At 34.8% G+C, this 20470-nt stretch overlaps 1 protein-coding gene and 1 long non-coding RNA gene across 2 annotated transcripts; one reads left to right on the top strand and one right to left on the bottom strand.

Moving 5' to 3' along the window:
* The first annotated feature begins 7351 nt into the window (after nucleotides 1–7351).
* Nucleotides 7352–10914, top strand: LOC145166534 (uncharacterized). The gene is made up of 2 exons (XM_079085539.1): nucleotides 7352–10377; nucleotides 10530–10914. Exons 1-2 carry the CDS (start codon nucleotides 7374–7376, stop codon nucleotides 10808–10810), a joined length of 3285 nt encoding a protein of 1094 aa, XP_078941665.1. The 5' UTR covers nucleotides 7352–7373; the 3' UTR covers nucleotides 10811–10914.
* Nucleotides 10915–11302: 388 nt separating this feature from the next.
* Nucleotides 11303–13200, bottom strand: LOC145162604 (uncharacterized). Its single transcript, XR_013739201.1, has 3 exons — nucleotides 13048–13200; nucleotides 12820–12936; nucleotides 11303–11595 (listed from the first exon to the last, which is right to left on the bottom strand). It is a non-coding gene; the product is annotated as an uncharacterized LOC145162604 (long non-coding RNA).
* Nucleotides 13201–20470: the final 7270 nt, after the last annotated feature.

Genomic DNA, 20470 nt, shown 5'->3' with positions numbered 1-20470 from the left:
CACCTTACTTGATTATGGATATCTTTGTTATTTATGGCTCATGGTTACATATGGCGTGTATGGGTCAGTTGAGATGTATGGTATGTGGTATCTGGGGAACTCACTAAGCTTCATGCTTATGGCTTTCATCTATTTGTTTCAGGTACTAATATTGTTCCAAGGAAGGAGCTCGGGGCGATCGTAGCACATCACACTACGTTTTCCGCACTAGATGATCCTCGGGATTAAAACTCTGATAATTGTTGTATTAAGAATGTTTTTAAATGTTTGAGCAAGATTTACTAAGTGGTTTTTAATTAATTCAAACGAAACTGTTGGCTTTAAATTTTTGGATGTTCCACACATGTTGGTCATATCTTAAATAAATATAGTTGATCAGGTTATATTGATTCCAGATATGATTACATAACTGTCTAGGTTTGACTGTAGTGTCCAGCATCTAAATACTTTTGTTTTGTTCTTCTTGTGATACTTGTTCTAGTATATATATATATATATATATATATATATATATATATATATATATATATATTTATTTATTTATAAAATATTGTTATATTTTAAAATAAATTTTTGGTCAGAGTGTTTTAGTCCCATTATATTAATAGTTGTATATCTTTTATAGGTTGATATACTTAGTTTACTATAAACAATGCTCTGATACCAATCTGTCACACCCCCAAACCGGAACGGCGGAAACGTTCGGGGGTGGAGGACGTCATGTCCAGTATCACAACACATGCCTTATAGTAATCAAAGTAACAACATCCATTGCATTGATAATAATATTTACATTACGTTTAAAATATTACTTGAAATACATGAAAAGTACAACAAAACATAAGATGTAAAGCTCCGTCTTCGTAACTCCTGGAAGAGAGTATCTGTGTACTAATGACCCTGAGAATACAAGTAGTTTGAAAAAGTGTCAACATTAACGTTGGTGAGTTCATAAGTATTTTTGTTATAGAAAGTATATCCTTTATTCTTTTGAAAAGTTCTCCAGTTCCTCCAGAAAATCCTATATTTTTTGTTGTATATGAATGATAAGTAAAACAACTCGTGATTATCCCTTCTACAAGTACTTAGTGAATACAAGTCATATACATTTAGATCGAACAGATAGTCGATTGTGTGGTTCTGCCCTAAGCCCACAACCAAACAAGGAACAGGCGATGAGGCGGAATTCACACATCCCACTATCTGTCGGATCATCATGTATCTAACTCTGATGTATTTACTAAGTACATTAAGTTAAATGATCCTTTAATTTGAAAACGTTCCTTTAAGAAAATCATATATTTTCTTAATAAGTAATATGACTGTAGTTAATCCTTCTGTAATGATTCAGTGAATACTAATTATATATAATACAGATCGATTAGATAGTTGAATGGGTGAATCTGCCCTAAGCCCACAACCAAACAAGGAACAGGAAATGAGACGGAAGTCGCACATTCCACTGTCTACCGGATCTTTATTATATATAATCCTAATGTATTCATCAAGTAATTACATAATTAACAATTATGAATCTTCGGTAAAATGCTAACCACAATAGTTCCTTCTATAATTTCTTAGTTTATACTAACTATATATAACCTAATATCGAACAGACAGTTGAATGTGTGGATCCACCCTAAGTCCACAACCAAACAAGGAACAGGAAATGAGGCGGATGTCACACATTCCACTGTGTATCGTATATTATTTATATATAATTTGAATGTATAAACTAAGGAATTATAGAATTAACCATAAAGGTCCTTTATGTAATACTAGTTTAATAAGAATTATTAAACCTTATGTAAATAAGTTTCTAGTTTCACTAACTCTATTGTGAAACATTGATTTCGGAAAATTCTATCGAAAACTGTTTATCTTCCAAAATAAAGATGTAAACCATAGAAAATCCTATATTTTTATATAGTCGATTTATAGTCTTAAACGCTCCAAGACGGAAAAGCACAAGTATAATTACCATACTTAGCTTAATGATATTCAATTTTGTTTATCATTAGTCCTATCTAAACATGTAATTACCCTGAAAGCTCGACGTGACGATACTACCCTCCTATGATTACTCAGTATACACGAGTTGTATAATACCGAGATCGAATAGACAGTTGAATGGGTGAATCTGCCCTAAGCCCACAACCAAACAAGGAACATGAAATGAGGCGGAAGTCATACATTCCACTGTCTATCGGACTTCAATTTTATCTAACCCTATTGTATATACTGAGAAATCATATACTTAGTATTCTTTGGGAAAGTTTGAGAAAAGTATATCTTTATGTAAATAATTAGTAAATACTATTGTGAATATTCATTATAACCATACTAATACAAAGTTAGTCCCGTATAGATCTATACACCAACTCGCGCTCTCCCTTATGAAGACTCTGGTTATAATTAAGATTCGAAGGGATACCCTGAATGGTACATCGAGTGGTTCACAATCCTGTATTAATTATTTTCATAAATTGTAAAAACTTTTTATAATTAACAAGTAAGTTTGTGAAAATATTTCCTTTTGTTTCATAAACCATGTTTATAAGTTCATTTCCATGTTTTAACCTGGGCTTTTGTAAATTAGTTCTTATGATCCATAAACCATACCTATTATAGTTTATAAGTTGATTTCTATGACTTTTACAAGTTTCAAGTTCAAATACATTAAAACAGTAAGAAAACATAATAAGTAAATTATGTTTTTAAACACAAGCAATCTTATGTTTTACTTGTATTCCCCCCCCCCCCGCTTAAAACATTAAAAACCTTGGAAAATATGGGGGTATGAACTCACCTTATGTTGGAGATTTGATATGATATCGGATATTTGGTATGTCAAACGAAGTTCCGAGCACAATTGGATCCTAATTGGCATATATATGTGTATAATTAGTGTATATAACAACTAATTATGATAGGGAACCACCTTAGGGACTAGTAAACACTTCAACTAAGTGTTACAATCATATGTGATTGACTAAAAGGGGTTTATGGCCACACAAAGGGAGTGTACGGCCAAGGGGTGTACGGCCAAATGAGTGTACGGCTGTACACTCATGGAAAACATGCAAAAGAGGGTGTTTGATCCATGGGGAAGCCAGTGTGACAAATGTACAACCAAAGGATGAACAAGGCTTTCATTTTGGAGGGTTTTGAGGTGTGTACGACTATACCAAGTGTGTACGGCCGTACACACTCCAAGATGGTGAAATTTGGGTCTTGATTCAAGGGTTCAAGAGTTCTAATGGATAGCAAGTACCTAGAAGTGTTTCAGGCTCATGGTTATGAACTAAACAAGGGTATACATCCGTAGAAAGAGTTTACGGCCGTACACTCTTGATGATCATGAGTTTGATGATGTTTTAAGGCTAGAAACAAGTGTTTAACATGTCTAACCAAAGGATAGGGTAAAAACTCTCACATTGGAGGTCCTTTAGGGTGTGTACAGCCAATGATCCTATGAAGGGTTCACGGCCGTACACCCTTCAAGATGATGAATTTCATATGTAAACATGAAGAATCAGGGCTTGGATCAAGTGGTCTTTCAAGTATAACAAGTTTAAGGATGAAACACTTACGTTTTTTAGGTTGTGGAGTATTCTTGGACGAAGTTAGTTGAGAGAGAATGGAGTTGTTTGTGGCCAAATAAGGAAGAAATGAAGAAAATGAACTGATCTTATATATATAGGATGTGGTGTACGACCACCTTGGGTGTACGACCGTACACCCATGTTTACGGCCGTACACACCTTTTGATGGTGTGTTTGGCTCGAATGCAACTTGAAGAACTTAAGTCAACTCATCCCTAAACCCAAACCTTGAATGTACTAGGCTTAGAACACTCGAACAGACCCTGAACAATGCTAAAAGGTAGCAGAAACGAGTCTGACTGTGATTGAATAGAATGACTGTACAAGATAGAAATTTCAGGTTGTCACAATAGGAGGCTCATTGGTCGTTTATTGTATCTCAATATTACACGACCAGACATAACCTTTGCTGTCCAATAATTGTGTGAATACATGTCCACACCCAAACTTCAATATTTCAATGCTGCAACACATCTAATCAAGTATCTTAAAGGATCTCCGGGTCAAGGAATATTATTCTCTTCATCATCTTCTATTGATCTTAAAGGTTTCTGCGATTCAGGTTGGGCTAAATGTCCCTATTCAAGGTGTTCAATCACTGGGTTTTGTGTATTCTTGGGAGATTCTCTTGTTTCATGGAAGTCAAAGAAACAGTCAACAGTCTCTCGTTCCTCTGTAGAAGCAGAATATAAAGCTATGGCTGTTGCTACTTCTAAGCTTATATGGTTGAAACAATTACTAAAATATTTCAATGTTGATCATGTTGATTCCGTGCTTCTTTTTTGTGATAATGATGCAACAATACAAATTGCTACAAATCCAACATTTCACGAACATACGAAACGTATTAAGGTTGACTGCCACTTCGTAAGAGATACGTTTTTGACCAAACAATCAAATTGATGCCAATCAGATCTTCCGATCATTTAGCCGACATGTTCACTAAACCATTGCCAACTACATACAAAGTTTATACCTTTTATATTCAAGATGGGATTAAAGAACATCTATTCCTGAATCCCATATTGAGGGGCGCTTATTACAATTCTAACTGATACGAGTAGTTTACTAATTTAACTAATTGTTAGTTAGTAAATTGTTATTAGTTAATTAGCTGGTTTTCCCTTTTAGATGTCTGTATATAACTTCAATTTGAGTTTCAATCAAGGTAATGAATCAATTTCATTTCAATCTTGTTTGTTCTTGTAATAAACGACATAATTGGTTCTTAAAACTTAAATGTAACATATCCCTACTTGCAATATAGAGTAAACGACAAAATTGGTTCTTAAAACTTAAACGTAAACATATCCCTACTTACAAGAAACACAGTAGAAGAAAAAACAAAACAACTCATGTAGGAGCACTTTTAACCATGAGTTTTGTAAGAATCAAATTTTTTTTTTTTAATTTTGAACCAAAATATAAGATAAAGTAATCTTGAGATGTAACAAAAACATATCTCTGATCGCATATTACCAAAATAACGCCAATCAACAAGAGCAAAAAGGCAGGTATGTTTTAGAGTTCTACTAATCTTAAATCAACCAAAAAATCTTTTAACAAATTCGAGTAGATTCTGATACCAATTGATGATTCTTTTGATAACCAAAACACAAATGCGAAAGCTAAAAGTAATAATTGATGGTTATTTTGATAACCGAAACACAAACGCAGAAGCTAAAACTTTAGATTTTAATCTCAAATATGATTAAAAGAAAACTTAAACAAGAAGGAAGATTACATACCTGCTTCCATGGAGATTCTCTGATGGATCTGATAAATAGGTTGAGTTTTCCAATTGATCTCAAAACTATCTCTAAACTGTCACTAAACCCTAAAACGAATTTCGTGTATGTATTTTCATGTCTCTTTTAGTATGCTCCTCGTCACATGTATATATATGTTGAGTCAAATCGGGAACTCAACGCAGAAAAGGTAAGTAAAAATATCATATAAATCGGTTCATCAAAAATTTATACTTTTAACTTAATGACCGGATTTAATGATAACATTATAAATATTTATGAAATAGTCCCATAATTATCGAACAATGTGCATAAAAATTCTAAAAATTTGTGTAAACTAATCAACTGTGGAAAACTAATCATTATTGTTTTTTCTTATAGGTGTAGATGGTCATTTAAGATTGGGGATTAGTTGTGGTAAAGGTTCAATTAAGATGAGATGAATTCAACTGAGATAAGACGATTCTCAGATTTGTCTGGCCTCTCTCTAGAAACATCGCTCTTAGAAAAATCTATAAAAAAATCACAGTTTTTTTAGAAGTGACATCATTTTATTAGAAAGTACATCATTTCTGCAAAATAAACAGATTCTAAGAGTTGATGTCACTAGAATAACTAGAATAACCCAAATGATAATCACAACGAATTTCTAAATCATCTAAATTTCCGTAGTTCAATTAATGCATAAGCTTCGTTCATTTGTTTTAGATTCTTTTGAAGGACCATTGGAAGTCTTCTCCATTGACTCATGAACATACGGTGGACCCAAGGACATTAACTTCTGGACCATAGGAAGTCTTCAAATAACGAAGGTAGCTATTAAAGTATTAATTGAAAATTTTGACGAAGACTTTTTCATGGCAACTTTTTCCTTCATAAGTTTTTGGTTTACCGAGTCAAATTATGTCTTTTCAAAAATTAGTTTGGTCTGTGATTTAAAAAATAATAAGAAAACCAATTTGATTTCAAAAAGCAACTATACACAATTTGATAGGTATGTTAGCTTTTAGAATGAAACTTTATTTTGAATTACTTGGAAAACAAAAAAAATGTGTAACAATTTGATTGAAATTATAGTGCACTTCTAATTCCATCAAAAATCTTTTCCTAATTTTGTCATTGATATGTGAAGATAAGAACCCTAAGAGACAAAATGGTTACGAAATGTGATGTTAGAGGAATTATAAAGATTTGTGCAAACTAACCAGTTGTGGAAATTGGAAAACATAAGAAACAGACAGCAACATAGTTGTATTTTCACTTTTATTTACTTATCTCCATTATTAAGTCAATGCAAAAAACAGATAGAAATTAATAGATGAAATAGTTGTGGGGCGGATGCAGGATTTCATTTGCTTTTTACATTCTTTCAAAGGACCATTATGTCCAGGGGCGGATGCAGGATTTCACAATAGAGGTTGCACGGTAGTAGAAAAAAAAAATTCGAATATTTTGGAAAAATTTTCCGCTGCAGCCAGAAAAGTTAGGGATTGCCGGTGTCACCATGGACCCCCTAGGTCGGCCCCTGATTATGTGCCTATCTCCAATGACCCTTTCACACAGTTTTGACCTGACAATCATCCATATAATAGTCATCAGTCGGAACTGGTTATGAAGTAAAACACAGTTTGAGTGAACCTTTTATTAGCATTAATCAGAAACTAAAAATAAATGTCTAAATAGTTAAGTTTTGTTATATTTTTCTTTTTAAATCCAACAATAACATATAATATCGCTGTCTTTTTGTAATCCTAGCGCCTTGCTAAAAAATTTCGGGTTACAAATTTTATTGTTTTAAGAAAAAAGGACAAATGTCATGACAGATACAATTCAAATTGTAATGCACTTCTTCGTGGAAAAAAAATGACACAGACTTCTAATGTAAAAGACACTCCTTATGTAAATATATGACATTGCCCAAATTTCCTTTTGGAGTACATACATGAAAAAGAAAACAAGATAAAAAGGTAGCTCAAGTATAAAGTAGGACATGTGAACCATCCGTTTTGTTAAAAGCAACATGGCAAAGAAAATAATGTCTTCTTCAAACTTCTTATTTTTCTCTCTATCTCTTCTAATCATCACACTCTTCCCCATACCAAATTGCTCCTCTGCTTCTTTAGACGAAGCCAATGCTCTACTAAAATGGAAAGCAAGCCTTGAAATTCTAAACAATTCCTTGGTCTCTTCATGGCTTTCTTTCCCTATGAATTCCAGTGCATCATTTCCATGCAATTCTTGGTTGGGAGTAGTTTGCAATGCTGATGGGAGCATTCAGAAGTTGAACCTCACATCATCTGGATTAACCGGTACGCTTCATCGATTTTCATTCTCTTTGCTACACAATCTTACACATTTTGATCTTGGTATGAACAACTTCTTTGGCCCAATCCCACCAGAAATCCGACTCCTGTCGAAACTTGTCTATCTTGATTTTTCAGAGAATAAATTTTCTGGAGTAATCCCACCTGAAATAGGAAACCTACACAAGCTAACCAAATTGTACCTATACTCAAACAATATATCTGGCTCAATTCCATCATCATTAGGTGATTTGACATCTTTGAGTGTCCTTTTTTTGCACCAAAATCAAATCTCTGGTCTCATTCCTATTGAAATTGGGAATTTGAAATCTCTCACTGATCTTGCCGTGAGTGAAAATCAACTTAGTGGTTCTATTCCTTCATCATTGGGTAATTTGACATCGCTGAATGCCCTTTATTTGTACCAAAATCAATTCTCTGGTCCCATTCCTACAGAACTTGGGAGTTTGAAGTCTCTCACTTTTCTTAAAATGAGCAACAATCATCTTAGTAGTTCAGTTCCTTCATCATTTGGTAATTTGACATCTTTGAATGTCCTTTATTTGTGGACAAATCAACTCTCTGGTCCGATTCCTATTGAACTTGGGAATTTGAAGTCGCTCACTAAAGTTTCCATGAGCGAAAATCAATTTAGTGGTTCTATTCCATTAACTCTAGCAAACCTGAGTAATCTACAGCTTTTGTACCTAAATGGGAATAAATTATCTGGTCCTATTCCTACAGAACTTGGGAATTTGAAATTTCTCACTGATCTTCAGGTGAGCGAAAATCAACTTAGTGGTTCTATTCCTGCATCACTAGGAAACCTGAGCAACTTACAGATACTGTACCTCCAAGTGAATAAATTATCTGGTCCAATTCCTATTGTACTTGGGAATTTGAAGTTTCTCACTATGCTTGTTTTGTACGAAAATCAACTTAATGGTTCTATTCCTTCATCATTGGGTGATTTGACATTGCTGAATGGCTTTTATTTGTACAAAAATCAACTCTCTGGTTCCATTCCTATTGAACTTGGGAATTTGAAGTCTCTCACTCAATTTGAGGTGGGCTACAATCAACTTAGTGGTTCAATTCCTTCATCACTAGCAAATCTAAGCAACCTACAGACTCTAAGCCTCAATTGGAATAAATTTTCAGGCCCCATTCCTATTGAATTTGGGAAGTTGAAGTCTCTCGCTCATGCTTGGGTGTACCGAAATCAGCTTAGTGGTTTTATTCCTTCATCATTTGGTAATTTGACATCTTTAATTCTCCTTTATATGCATCACAATGAGATTGTTGGTCCCATTCCTAGTGAAATTGGGAAGTTGAAGTCTCTCACTGATCTTAAGTTGAACAACAATCAAATTAGTGGTTCCATTCCTCCGGATTTTGGTAATTTAGCTCAACTACAAAGATTAGATTTGTCTTCGAATAACTTGGTTGGTGAGATCCCAAAGGAGTTTAAGAAGACGAAAAGTATGTTGGAGTTGTCCTTGGCTGGTAACCAACTTTCAGGTGTAATACTTAAAGAGCTCGGATCTTTAGAACTCCTTGAAGTACTTGATCTATCCAAAAATAGATTGAATGGGTCGATACCAAAAAGTATTGGTCAATGGGCACAAATCCACTACTTGAATCTCAGTAATAACAGGCTCAGTGAGAAAATTCCATCTGAGATTGGTAAATTAGTTCAACTTACAGAACTTGATTTATCTCAAAATTTGCTTACAGAAGAGATACCATCTGAATTTCAAAGTTTGCAAAGTTTGCAAAAACTGAATCTTTCTCACAATAAACTATCTGGTTCTATTCCTAGTGCTTTTACAAGTTTGCCAAGTGGGATTGACATCGACCTATCCAAAAATGAGCTCACAGGTCCGGTTCCCCTTTCCTCTAACTTTGTGAATGCGTCCTTACAAGGCAATCCTAGTTTGTGTGGAAATATTACAGGACTAAAATTTTGTGAAAGTCAAATCTTGAAGAAGAAAGACGATCCCTTTCATCATCAACTCATCCTTGTAATTATCCTCCCTTTTAGTGGGGCAATTTTACTAGTTTTTTTCATGTGTGTCCTTATTTCTTATCGAAAACAAAAGAGACATTCTCCACAGAAAACATTGGAAAAAGGTGGAAATTATTTCTCCATAACAAGTTTTGATGGAGGAGTAGTTTACGATGACATCTTGAAAGCAACGAATGATTTCGATGAAGCATACTGTATTGGGAGAGGAGGATATGGGACTGTGTACAAAGCTGAGATACAGCCTAACAATGTGTTAGCTGTCAAGAAACTTCACTCACCATCTGAGAATATTGATAATAATGGATTCCTTAATGAGGTACAGGCATTAACGAATATAAGGCATCGAAACATAGTGAAACTCTATGGATATTGCTCACATGCCCGCCACTCATTTTTGATTTATGAATACCTTGAAAAGGGAAGCCTTGGATCAATCTTAAGAAGTGATGGTTTAGTACAAGAATTGGATTGGTTGAAAAGGGTAAATATTGTAAAGGCTGTAGCTAATGGTTTGGCTTATATGCATCACGATTGCACCCCTCCTATAATTCATAGAGACATTTCCATTGCCAACATCCTTCTGGATTCCGATTATGAGGCACATATTTCTGATTTTGGCACGTCCAAGCTTTTAAAGCTAGACTCATCCAACTGGACCGCAATTGTTGGGACCTATGGTTATATCGCACCAGGTAATGTAACTTTGTAATGTTAGTTCTACATTTTCTCAAGGTTCACGATATATATATGAATAAGTATATGTACATATATGTATCTATATTTTAGAATCGTGTGAGGTTGATATAACAGTTTTTGTTTTTATCTCACGTATTTTTGGATGTAGAGCTTGCTTATACGATGGTCGTGACCGAGAAATGCGATGTGTATAGCTTTGGGATTGTTGCACTAGAATTGATCATGGGAAAGCATCCTGGTGAACTACCAACATTGCATGCGGATTATCTGGTGTTAGCAAATGTTGGAGATAGTCGGATTCCACTGCCTTCACCACAAATTGAGAAAAAGGTTAATATGGTACTTAATCTCTTAAGAGCATGTTTGAACTCGAATCCAAAAGAAAGACCAACAATGCGCCAAGTTTCAAATCTGTTGATGAAGGCTTGATATTAGTGTACTTTGAATGTTATTTTCTTTTGTCATGTTCCTATATGCATCTTGATAATATGTATTTATTTGAATGCCTTTTTGTTATGAAACTTCTCATATGTTTTCTTAAATGATTATGTAATAGATAAAATAAATAAATAAAAAAATAAATAAAAAATAATTAGTGAAGATTGATATCCTTTTAGAAGCTTCACGACTGGAAAATATAGTATTAGTCCAGGACAAATCTGTTGCTCATCAAATGAAATTTAACAAGTTTTTCCATCACTTGGATTTCCAGTAAATATAAAAAGTAGCAAAAATAACATTTGTAAATTAATTATATGTAATAAATTATTTTCTATAATTACCGTCAAATAGAAAATACGAATACATACCAATTGAAATTCATCTTAACTCTTAATACAAGATTCCTATCAATTACATATTGAACTAAATCAACTACCAGTATGGGTACACTCGTACAGGTGCCATTTGGTGAATTTTTACACTTTGGCCATCGACTCCATACCATAAAACTCAAATTCAAGAGGGTTGCCAATGATTTGATGCTATGCACCACCTAACTCCTTCATATATAAAAACAAGTATTTAATATCAAAGGTAGCTTTTAACAGCCTGAAACATTTACACACCATAACTTACTAATTAATTCAAATAAAAGTTACATGATCTTAATTATTAGTACTCATTTCACTTCACTTTGAAAGACTGGACTTGAAACTTCTTACTATTTGATGTCTCATCTTCCTTCATTTCATTTGAACATCATATGGCATAACCTATGAGTATAATAAATATGATGTCACATAAAAGAGGACCTCCACAACGATATTCATAATGTTTTTTTCTCAATTCACAAGTACGGAATATGCAGATTACACGTCACATATTTTAGATAATTGTGGAGGTTGTTCCTGTCCCTTTTTCAATCCTCCAGCTTATAGTAATTTAAATTTGTTTACACACAATTGGCTTGTTAAATGGAATGGAATATGTATCATTTGAAACACAAACAGGGTACCTTTCCTCTCTGCTTACTCTCTTTGTCGGAGGTCAAACATGATTTCTTTTTTATACATAGAATCAATTAATGTTATATAAAAAGCTTCTTCATCTCAATAATTCTTCCATGTGTATTGCAAGAACCAAAATGGCACCTGTAGTATCATGGATTCTCTATAGATCATGAAAATATTGCAAGTTGTTCAATTTATGAAAATTATTACTGCAAACCAACTAACATAAAGGTTCTCCACAATATTGATGGGCATCAAACTTTTTTTCAAAGACATGATATTTAATGTTGAACCATTTATTTTTGAAAAGACATCATAAGAAGATTAACTTGCAATAATAACAAGGAAAGTTTTTAGTTCAACTGAAAGTGTAATTGCCTGGGAACCATAACTAGTCTCATATTGTATTGGGTGTGTACACTTTTTGGGTCAGAAACTCAGAATTGACAAATATTTGGTGATGGGTACTTATCTCTTTTAAATATTCTTTGTTTCTAATACTCTACAAATTCTAAACACAGCGTTATGAACAAACCATACAGCTAATGTGGCATTAAATTTGAATAAAGAAAAAGTCATTCAGTCATTTCATCAAACACTTGGTATGTATTAAAATCACATTTTTAAACAAGCAGTTTTAAATGAACCTACAAGGAGTGTTGGAAGTCGATGTTGGGTTATCGGTTATTTGAAAAGCAATAGGAAAGTTTCTTTTTTATTAGTTTTGTTTCCTAGTTTTAGAATAAGAGTCGAAGTCTTTTTTTTATGGTTTTAGAGGTTCATAAGGTATCTAATTAATTAGTATAAAAGTAGGCGTCATTTGTTTTAATGCAATTACTAGTTCTTTCTTTGTTTTAACTTTAAGAGCAAGTTTTCTTCCACTACATTCTTCTTCTGTTTCCGTGTTCCTTGCACCACAAAAGAAAACTAGTTTATTTTCTTACAGTCGATAGTAAAATAAACAGGAGGAAAGAAACCATTGCATACCTTTTAATAGAAATCCACTTCAACAGTGATGAACACTTCGACCAATCCACTTCAAACACACTTCGACCACTCTGCTACTACTATGGAAATGATTCACACTGATGAAAAATCAGCAATCTGTTTAAATCAATAAATTTTCTGTGATTTTGATGGATTCAAGTGATTTGGTATGATGATAGATTGAAATAGAATTTATATGATAATAAAGGATTCAGATGATTTGGTTACCGTTTCTGCACTTGGAATTAATCGACAAGCAGGAGAAGGAAAAAGGAGTGTTGGTTGTAATTGTAATGAGGTGTGCGATTTAGTTGATCTGGGTCGCATGAGATTTGTGGTTTGGGGTTATCGACGATGAGAATAGCCATGATTTAATGGTGATCAGGGTCGCTCAGCTATGCTTGATGTGTGGTTTAGTTGAAGCTGGTCGTATTGGACAGAGGGGATGGTGTGTGTGTGTGTGTCTGGGGGGCGGAGTTATTATCAAATAGAAAATAGAGTTATTATTGGGTTTTATGTTCAACGCTAAACTCTTTTATTTTATTTTTTAAAAAAACCCTCTTACATTTCGCAAATTTTTTTTTCGTTTGTGTTTATCTATTCGGGTTTGTAGGTAATCTTTAGAAATTTCCACATTTTTTTTCAAATATAATACTTTCATTTGAAAAAGTTTTTCCTAATGTTGTAGGGTTCAAAAACATTTATAAAATGAATCGATGATTATGTTTTTTTTGAAGAATCAGTAACCTCGATCAAGAACAAAGCCAACAAAGCAAAATACTATTTTCCATGTAATAGTGACTATATAAGGTTCATTAGATTGTTTTATAAATGTATGCATATTATAAGATTATAAAAAAATTTATACATAGCACATCCATACTTTCGTATTATATCTTCTCTCATTTTCTTTGCATTGAACAGGATTACCATTAATACACGAAATTTCACCGAACTAAGCAATAGAAAACTTACATATTTTAATGATGAGATTATGTATAACTTCTACTTTTTCTTCCATAGATACCTACGGATATGGAAAATTTGCGGGCAAGCATAAATCTTGTTTGTATTCACATTAAAATTGAAATTAACTGCAGAATTTCTTGTATTTTTTTTTTATCTCCAACATTGTTTGCATAATATGTTTCTATGTTGATTATACCTTACATTTTCTTGATAATCATGGAGGTTCTTCATGTCCCTTTTCATTCCTCCATCTTATAGTTTTTATATTTTTCAATATAATCAATAATGGTGATCCATGATGTCGTCTCACCGTCCGATGTTTCTGCCATCGGCTGGGGTGTGATAGATTGGTATCAGAGTTATTGCTATAGTGAATTAGTAGTTTCTTAGGAAATTACAACTATAGCTTTAGGCTCACTACTCTGATTAGGTTTATCCTTTAAAACAAGAAAATAAAAGTTATTATTAATTATATTACAGATTGACTACTTACGAGAGAGGTGACAAGGATAGACACGTTGCTTAGGTTGTTGGATTTCAGAACGACTATACGCCAAAATGACCCTGCCCTCCGACTATCCTGGCTAGTCCTTACTTGATAGTCGTGAGGTACTAAAAAAAATTAATAAAACACACAACAAACATAAAAATCAGATCTAAAGTTTATATAAAACCCATACACACGATGAGAACACACATATATACTTCAAACATACAGAAAACTCGGACCCTCGAAGAGAATACAACTCAAGAATTTAGGTCAAATACAATATCTAAAGTTAGTGTCGTACAACGGCCGAACCATAATTAGACCTACCTTATGCACCTAAGTTTTATTATGGTCCGACCGACGCACGACTGGAGTTGATATGGTAGTTGGTAAACTAAACACTAGAGGAATTATATGGGATTGAAGAGATGGTTCCGAGACACATATCTGATATTCACTGCATAGGAATTATGCAAAAATTTACAGTAATTACAACTAAAATAATCATTGGGACTCGAATTGTATGACTAACAAAAGTACTTCATACGACTTATACTTCCTTTAAACATGTTTATAATTGGACATAAAGCATGCCCATAAGACGAGTTACCCGACGCAATCCATCACCAACGCTTACTGAAACACCAACAAATATACCGGATCCAACACCAATTATAGACGTAGCGGTTATTGAGGCACTAGTTGCACAATGAGTCGTAAACATACTGGCTAGCTGCAGAATCAATGAAAAACTCTGGATCTGGGCATGGTGGTAATGGAGGTGGAGGTGGAAGTAGCTCCCAAAATGACAACAGGGGAAGTTCAAGAACCTGTACCTACAAGGATTTCATGAACTACAAGCCCAAATCGTTTTATGGAAATAAAGGACTGGACAGTCTGACCAGGTGGATAGAGAAAATGGAATCGGTGTTCCATATAAGTTTATGTGCGAAGGATTGCAAAGTCAGATTTCCCACTTGCACATTCGTTGACGCAGCTTTAACATGTTAGAATGACCATGCTAAAATGATGGGCATCAGCACCGCCAATTCCATGACTTGGGAGGATATAAAAATAATGTTGATTGAGGAATACATCCCTAGGGATGAAATGCAAAACCTAGGGCAGGAGCTTTGGAACCTTACGATCAAAGATTCCGAAATTGCATCTTATACTACTTGGTTTAATGACGTTTCTTCCTTATGCCTAGGATTTGTAACCCCAAATACAAGAAGATCGAGCGGTACATTTGCGTTTTGGTCGCAAATCAAGGGTCGGTCACTGCCTCACGACCAACCACTTTTAACAATGTAAAGCGCATAGCCTTCAATCTGACTAAAAGAGGGTATTCGTCAACGAACCATGGTTTAAAAAGGCTAACCATCCTAAGTATAGGAATAACAAACACAAATATGGTAGCGAATATATGGGGAATTCAAATGTAATGTCCAAAAAATGATACGCGAAAATTTTCATTTTTAAATTAATAAAATACTAAACCTTATCATTGTCATAAAACCAAGCTAATCAAATTCTATTAATAAATAATCATTATCAGAATAAGTCACAAACTGTGGAATCAAATGGTCTGTGTTGTGTACTCATCCCAGCCTCTTCCCTTTGGAACCAGAAGCACCTGAAACATAAACTAAAAATCGTAAGCCAAAGCTTAGTGAGTTCCCCAAAATACCACATACTATGCATACATAAATAAACACATAATGGACCCCGCCTGACATCGAGCCTTGCTTGGTATACAAATCTGTCAGTCATCGGGCCCCGCCCGACATACATATAAACATATAATCATATAAACACATAACACATGAAAATATCGCAAAGATACATAGCATACAAAATGTTCATCGCCCCCCCCCCCCCCCCCCCTCGTGATCGGGCAACGCCCAGCAAGCATACGAGCACATAACACATGCGAGAGTCATGCAGACATCTAGCATCCTATCATAAAAAATCATGGGCTGGCATTGGTGCCTTCGACCCGCTAAACATGGCGAGGAAACTCACCTCAAACTGCCGAATCGCACAAACAAAAGCTAGAGTAGCCGATCCAGAAAATCCCTGTGCTATCAACATGAAATAATACTAATGAATAATTGCTTCTCGACCCAAAAAAGTATTCTAGACCAATGCCCAAACCTTCATGGTAAAAGTCGATTTTACCCCTTTCCATTCTTTGCTAAAATCCAAAATCCAATCCACTAGCATCATGAGTCCAAATCCCTTAAATGGCACCACAAGGCCCGATAAGGCCCAAATATCTAAATTGAACCCAAAACCCATCATGTGCCTAACCGAGAAGGCCCAATATCCTAAAAGGCCCATAATATCCAATGGTCAACCATGGTCAAACTTTTGGTCAATGGAGAAAGTCAAAAAGGTCAACACATTAAGAAAAACTGAACAGACTGAGCACACCCCTCGTACTCAGTTGGTACGCTCATCGTACATCGGCTCGACTCAATACGCGTTGCGTACTTGGAGGTACACCCCACGTACACACCCTGATCCTATTCCACTTAGAAAGGGTCTTAATCCCTTAAGTAAAAACGTCCAATGCCCAGATCTTGTTCCGAATCATGCCTTAATCCATAAAGTCATTGGCTTTGAGCTTGTACATGGCTCAAGGACCCAAATCCAAGTTCTAACTTTACAACTTCAAAAAAGGATAATACACATGCATGGATTAACATTATCCATCTAAATTGCATTTTTATGCATTTGGGACACCTAAAATGTCCAGATTTAAGGACCAGACTCTTGGAGCAAACTCATTCTCATAAAGGCAAACCAAACATAACAAAATGTGACACAAACCACCCCAAACTAGATCCACTCAAAAGAGATGAAAAGATTAAAGATTTTTACCTTCAATAGGTTGCAAAAGTTGAGTAACGTCCGGATCTCCAAGCTCCACTCCAAGTGATGATCCTTCAACAACCTCCAATCTCTTCAAAATGCTAGAGAACACTCCCAAATACCTCACAAGAGCTTAAGAACTCCAAGATGGTAGCTAGGTACGAGATTAGGGTTTAGGAGGTATGAAGAATGATAAGAGGCAAGGCTTAATGAATAAAAGAAGTTAAATAGGGTTAAAACCCCAGAAATTAGACTTTTTATCTGAAGGGAGTACGCCTCATGTTAGATGCATTTTATAAGCATCTTTTAGCATAATTTCCTCAGTATTTCATTATAAAAAGCTAACTAACCCCCGATTTTTCTTATGTATTGTGTGTTTCGTGATTATTTTCTAGAAGGCCCGTACTCCTCACGTTTGTTATCATTTTTAGGGCAATTTGGAGGACATGGATGATTACGCGAGTTTGGGATGCGTTAGTGGATGCTTTGAAGCTTAACTGGAGTCTAAACTAAGGAAGGATGCCGAGGAATGATCGAGAACAACCTTGAAGGAGGAACAACGATAAAAAAAGAGACAAAAATGAATACATGTGATCGCATGTCTTATCCTTGCGATCACAACTTTGACCATGCGATCGTAGGTTTGGCTCGCAGCTTGACTTCAGAGATTTTTCGTGCCAAAACTTCAAATAGATGAGAAAAGACTGTTTATGTGATCACAACTACACTCCATTTAAAAGGCTTGAGGCACGTTTTTCTAAAAAAACATGCGATCGCAACTTCCGTACATGCGTTCGCATGCACGTCGTTTTTACTGTTGGACGTATAAATAGACCCACAGACTTGTCCAGTAACCCTAATTGGCGATTCCTAACGATTCCTAGGTGATTTTCAGAGACTTTCAAGTGACAAATGCAGATCTAGGGGATACGATTCGATTTCTTTTCATTGTTTAGTAAGATTTATCGTGTACATTCCGTTTCTACTATTTGTAATTTGTGTTTAGCCATGTCAGGCTAAAAACTCATATTTCAGTTTCGCAAGAGGCAACATTTGCATGCGATTAATCATTAGGCATGATGTTTGACTGTGTTTACTATTTAGTTTGATAAATTATATGTTTAATTGAATGTTTGATTTTGATTTCAATTTCTTTTGGCCACTTTAATTGTTTGTAAATCTTTCATGTTAGCTAATTGATTGGATTCGTAATTTTGTAGGTTAATTAGTAAAAAGCAAAGGTGTAAAAATCGCTCGGCGGTAGCTCGGCGGTCGACTGGCGATAAGCGATTAATCGGACTAGGCGGGGATTAATCGGAGATTAATCGAGGACCCTTAATTATTAATAAATTTATTTAAAAATTTTATATTCCCTAAAAAACTAAGTATTTAAAAATTTAAAATTTTAAAATTTTAAAATTTTCAAAATTTTAGTTTAATATTTTAAAATTTGAAAGCTTAAAATTTTGAAATTTTAAAATTTTGGTGTAATATTTGAAAATTAAAATTTTTTGAATTTTTAAAAAAATTGCCGCCTATGACCGCCGAGACCGCCAAGGGCCGCCAAGACCGCCAAGACCGACTTTGACCGATTTTGACCAATTTCCGCCAAACATCCTAATCGTAATCGGTTTATGGCCGCCAAGCGATTAATCGGCCGCCAAGGCCGATTTCTGCAACATTGGTAAAAAGTAACAAGTATTGGATTAATTTTGTGTTTAGGATTAACTCTAATATGAATTGATCAAACATTTTTTTGTGCCTCCGAGCTTATGATAGGTATTGGACTTTACTGGGAAATTACATTGTGTTTAATGTAACTTTGCTTTGTTAATCAAGAACTTGTTTAGTTAATTTGGTAAAAAGTTAGGTTTTATTCAAAGAACTTATTTTGATTAAATGATTTTTGTAATAGAGGTCATTAGAGCTTGTTAATGAACTTGAGTACCAGTTTAAACAAGTGCACAGTCACGTATTGTGTTGAAAGTTAATTACATGAATAGGGGAGTCATTGTGGAACTGAAATTGCTTTCTTTTATTGAATTTTTCTAATCCTTAAATTGAGTTATTTCCTTATAATTTTCTGCTTTTATTAATTTAAATTTTCAGAAATAAACCGCCCCCTCCCCTTTTACGTTTTATATACCTGTCAACAATTAATATGTGTCTTACGCAAAGAGGCATAAACTTTAGGACGTCTCCCTGAGGATCTGACACTTTTTACCTGTACTACTTGTTAGTGCGAAAGAGCATATATCTATTTGTTTTTATTTTTATTTTAAATCGTGCGCGACAACGGTTATAACATCCTGCGTACCCCTTAGTACGCCCGTCATACTCAGAAGGCATCCATAAACCATCCAACCACTACACCCTGCATACTTTGTAAGTACGCCCCGTGTACTCAGCGAAGCTCCAAAACACTTAAAATTTCGATCGGCAATAACTCCTTCCTCCTAAGTCCATTTTCGACGTTCTTTATATCTACGGAAAGGTAACGAGAGGCTCTATACTTCTATCAACTTACCCTCACCTTAAGACTTCTCGAACAAAACCGAACATTCATAAAGTTTCGAACTACCAAATCACTGATATACCCTTGGGCTCTGAAACACAATCAAACACTCGGATCACATAATCTATAATACCCTCATCCAAAAAGGGCTAGTTATTGTTCCCCCAAGGCTAGAAGCATTATGATAACTGAAGATTCGAGCCAATAAAAAAACATTGTGAAACATATTGAAGGTTGGAAGTTTTGTTGACCAATATTGTTTTTTTCATGGTAATATCGTGACTCCCAGATATAATATTTAATTAGATTATATTCGTTTTGTCAGGGCAACTCGATGAGTTGGAGGCCCCAACTCGCCGAGTAGAGATCGAGATGGCCGCGTGATTTTAGAGTCTACTCGATGAGTTGCAGGACCCGTCTCGACGAGTAGGAGCTAAGTGTGAAAACCCTAATTTTCAGGGTTTGCATACTATTTAAAGGACCTTAAGCTCTTTACCCCGTCACCCGTATCACCTTAACACGCTGAGAGAAACCCTAATCGAGATATTACCATTTGTGAGAGACAGAGAGAGAGAGAGAGAGAGAGGCTAAGATTGTATGTTTTAGTGCATTCTTGGAAGGAGTTTGAGGAACAAAAGGCTTGGAACGAGAAGGAGCCCTTGGATCCAATATTCTTTCAGTGTTAGCTGCCATTTAGAGGTAAAAATCTATCACCTTCACCATTTGGTTGTTAGATCTCTTCACTAGGGAGTTTATGGCCATTTCCATCTTCTCTTTGAGTCCTTTAGTTGTTTGATCAT

This window comes from Lactuca virosa, chromosome 3 (assembly GCF_052849685.1).
Source record: "Lactuca virosa cultivar CGN04683 chromosome 3, Lactuca_virosa_CGN04683_v6, whole genome shotgun sequence".
NCBI lineage: Eukaryota > Viridiplantae > Streptophyta > Magnoliopsida > Asterales > Asteraceae > Lactuca > Lactuca virosa.
The sequence above is the reverse complement of the archived record's forward strand: the minus strand, read 5'-3'. Positions and strand labels throughout refer to the sequence as shown.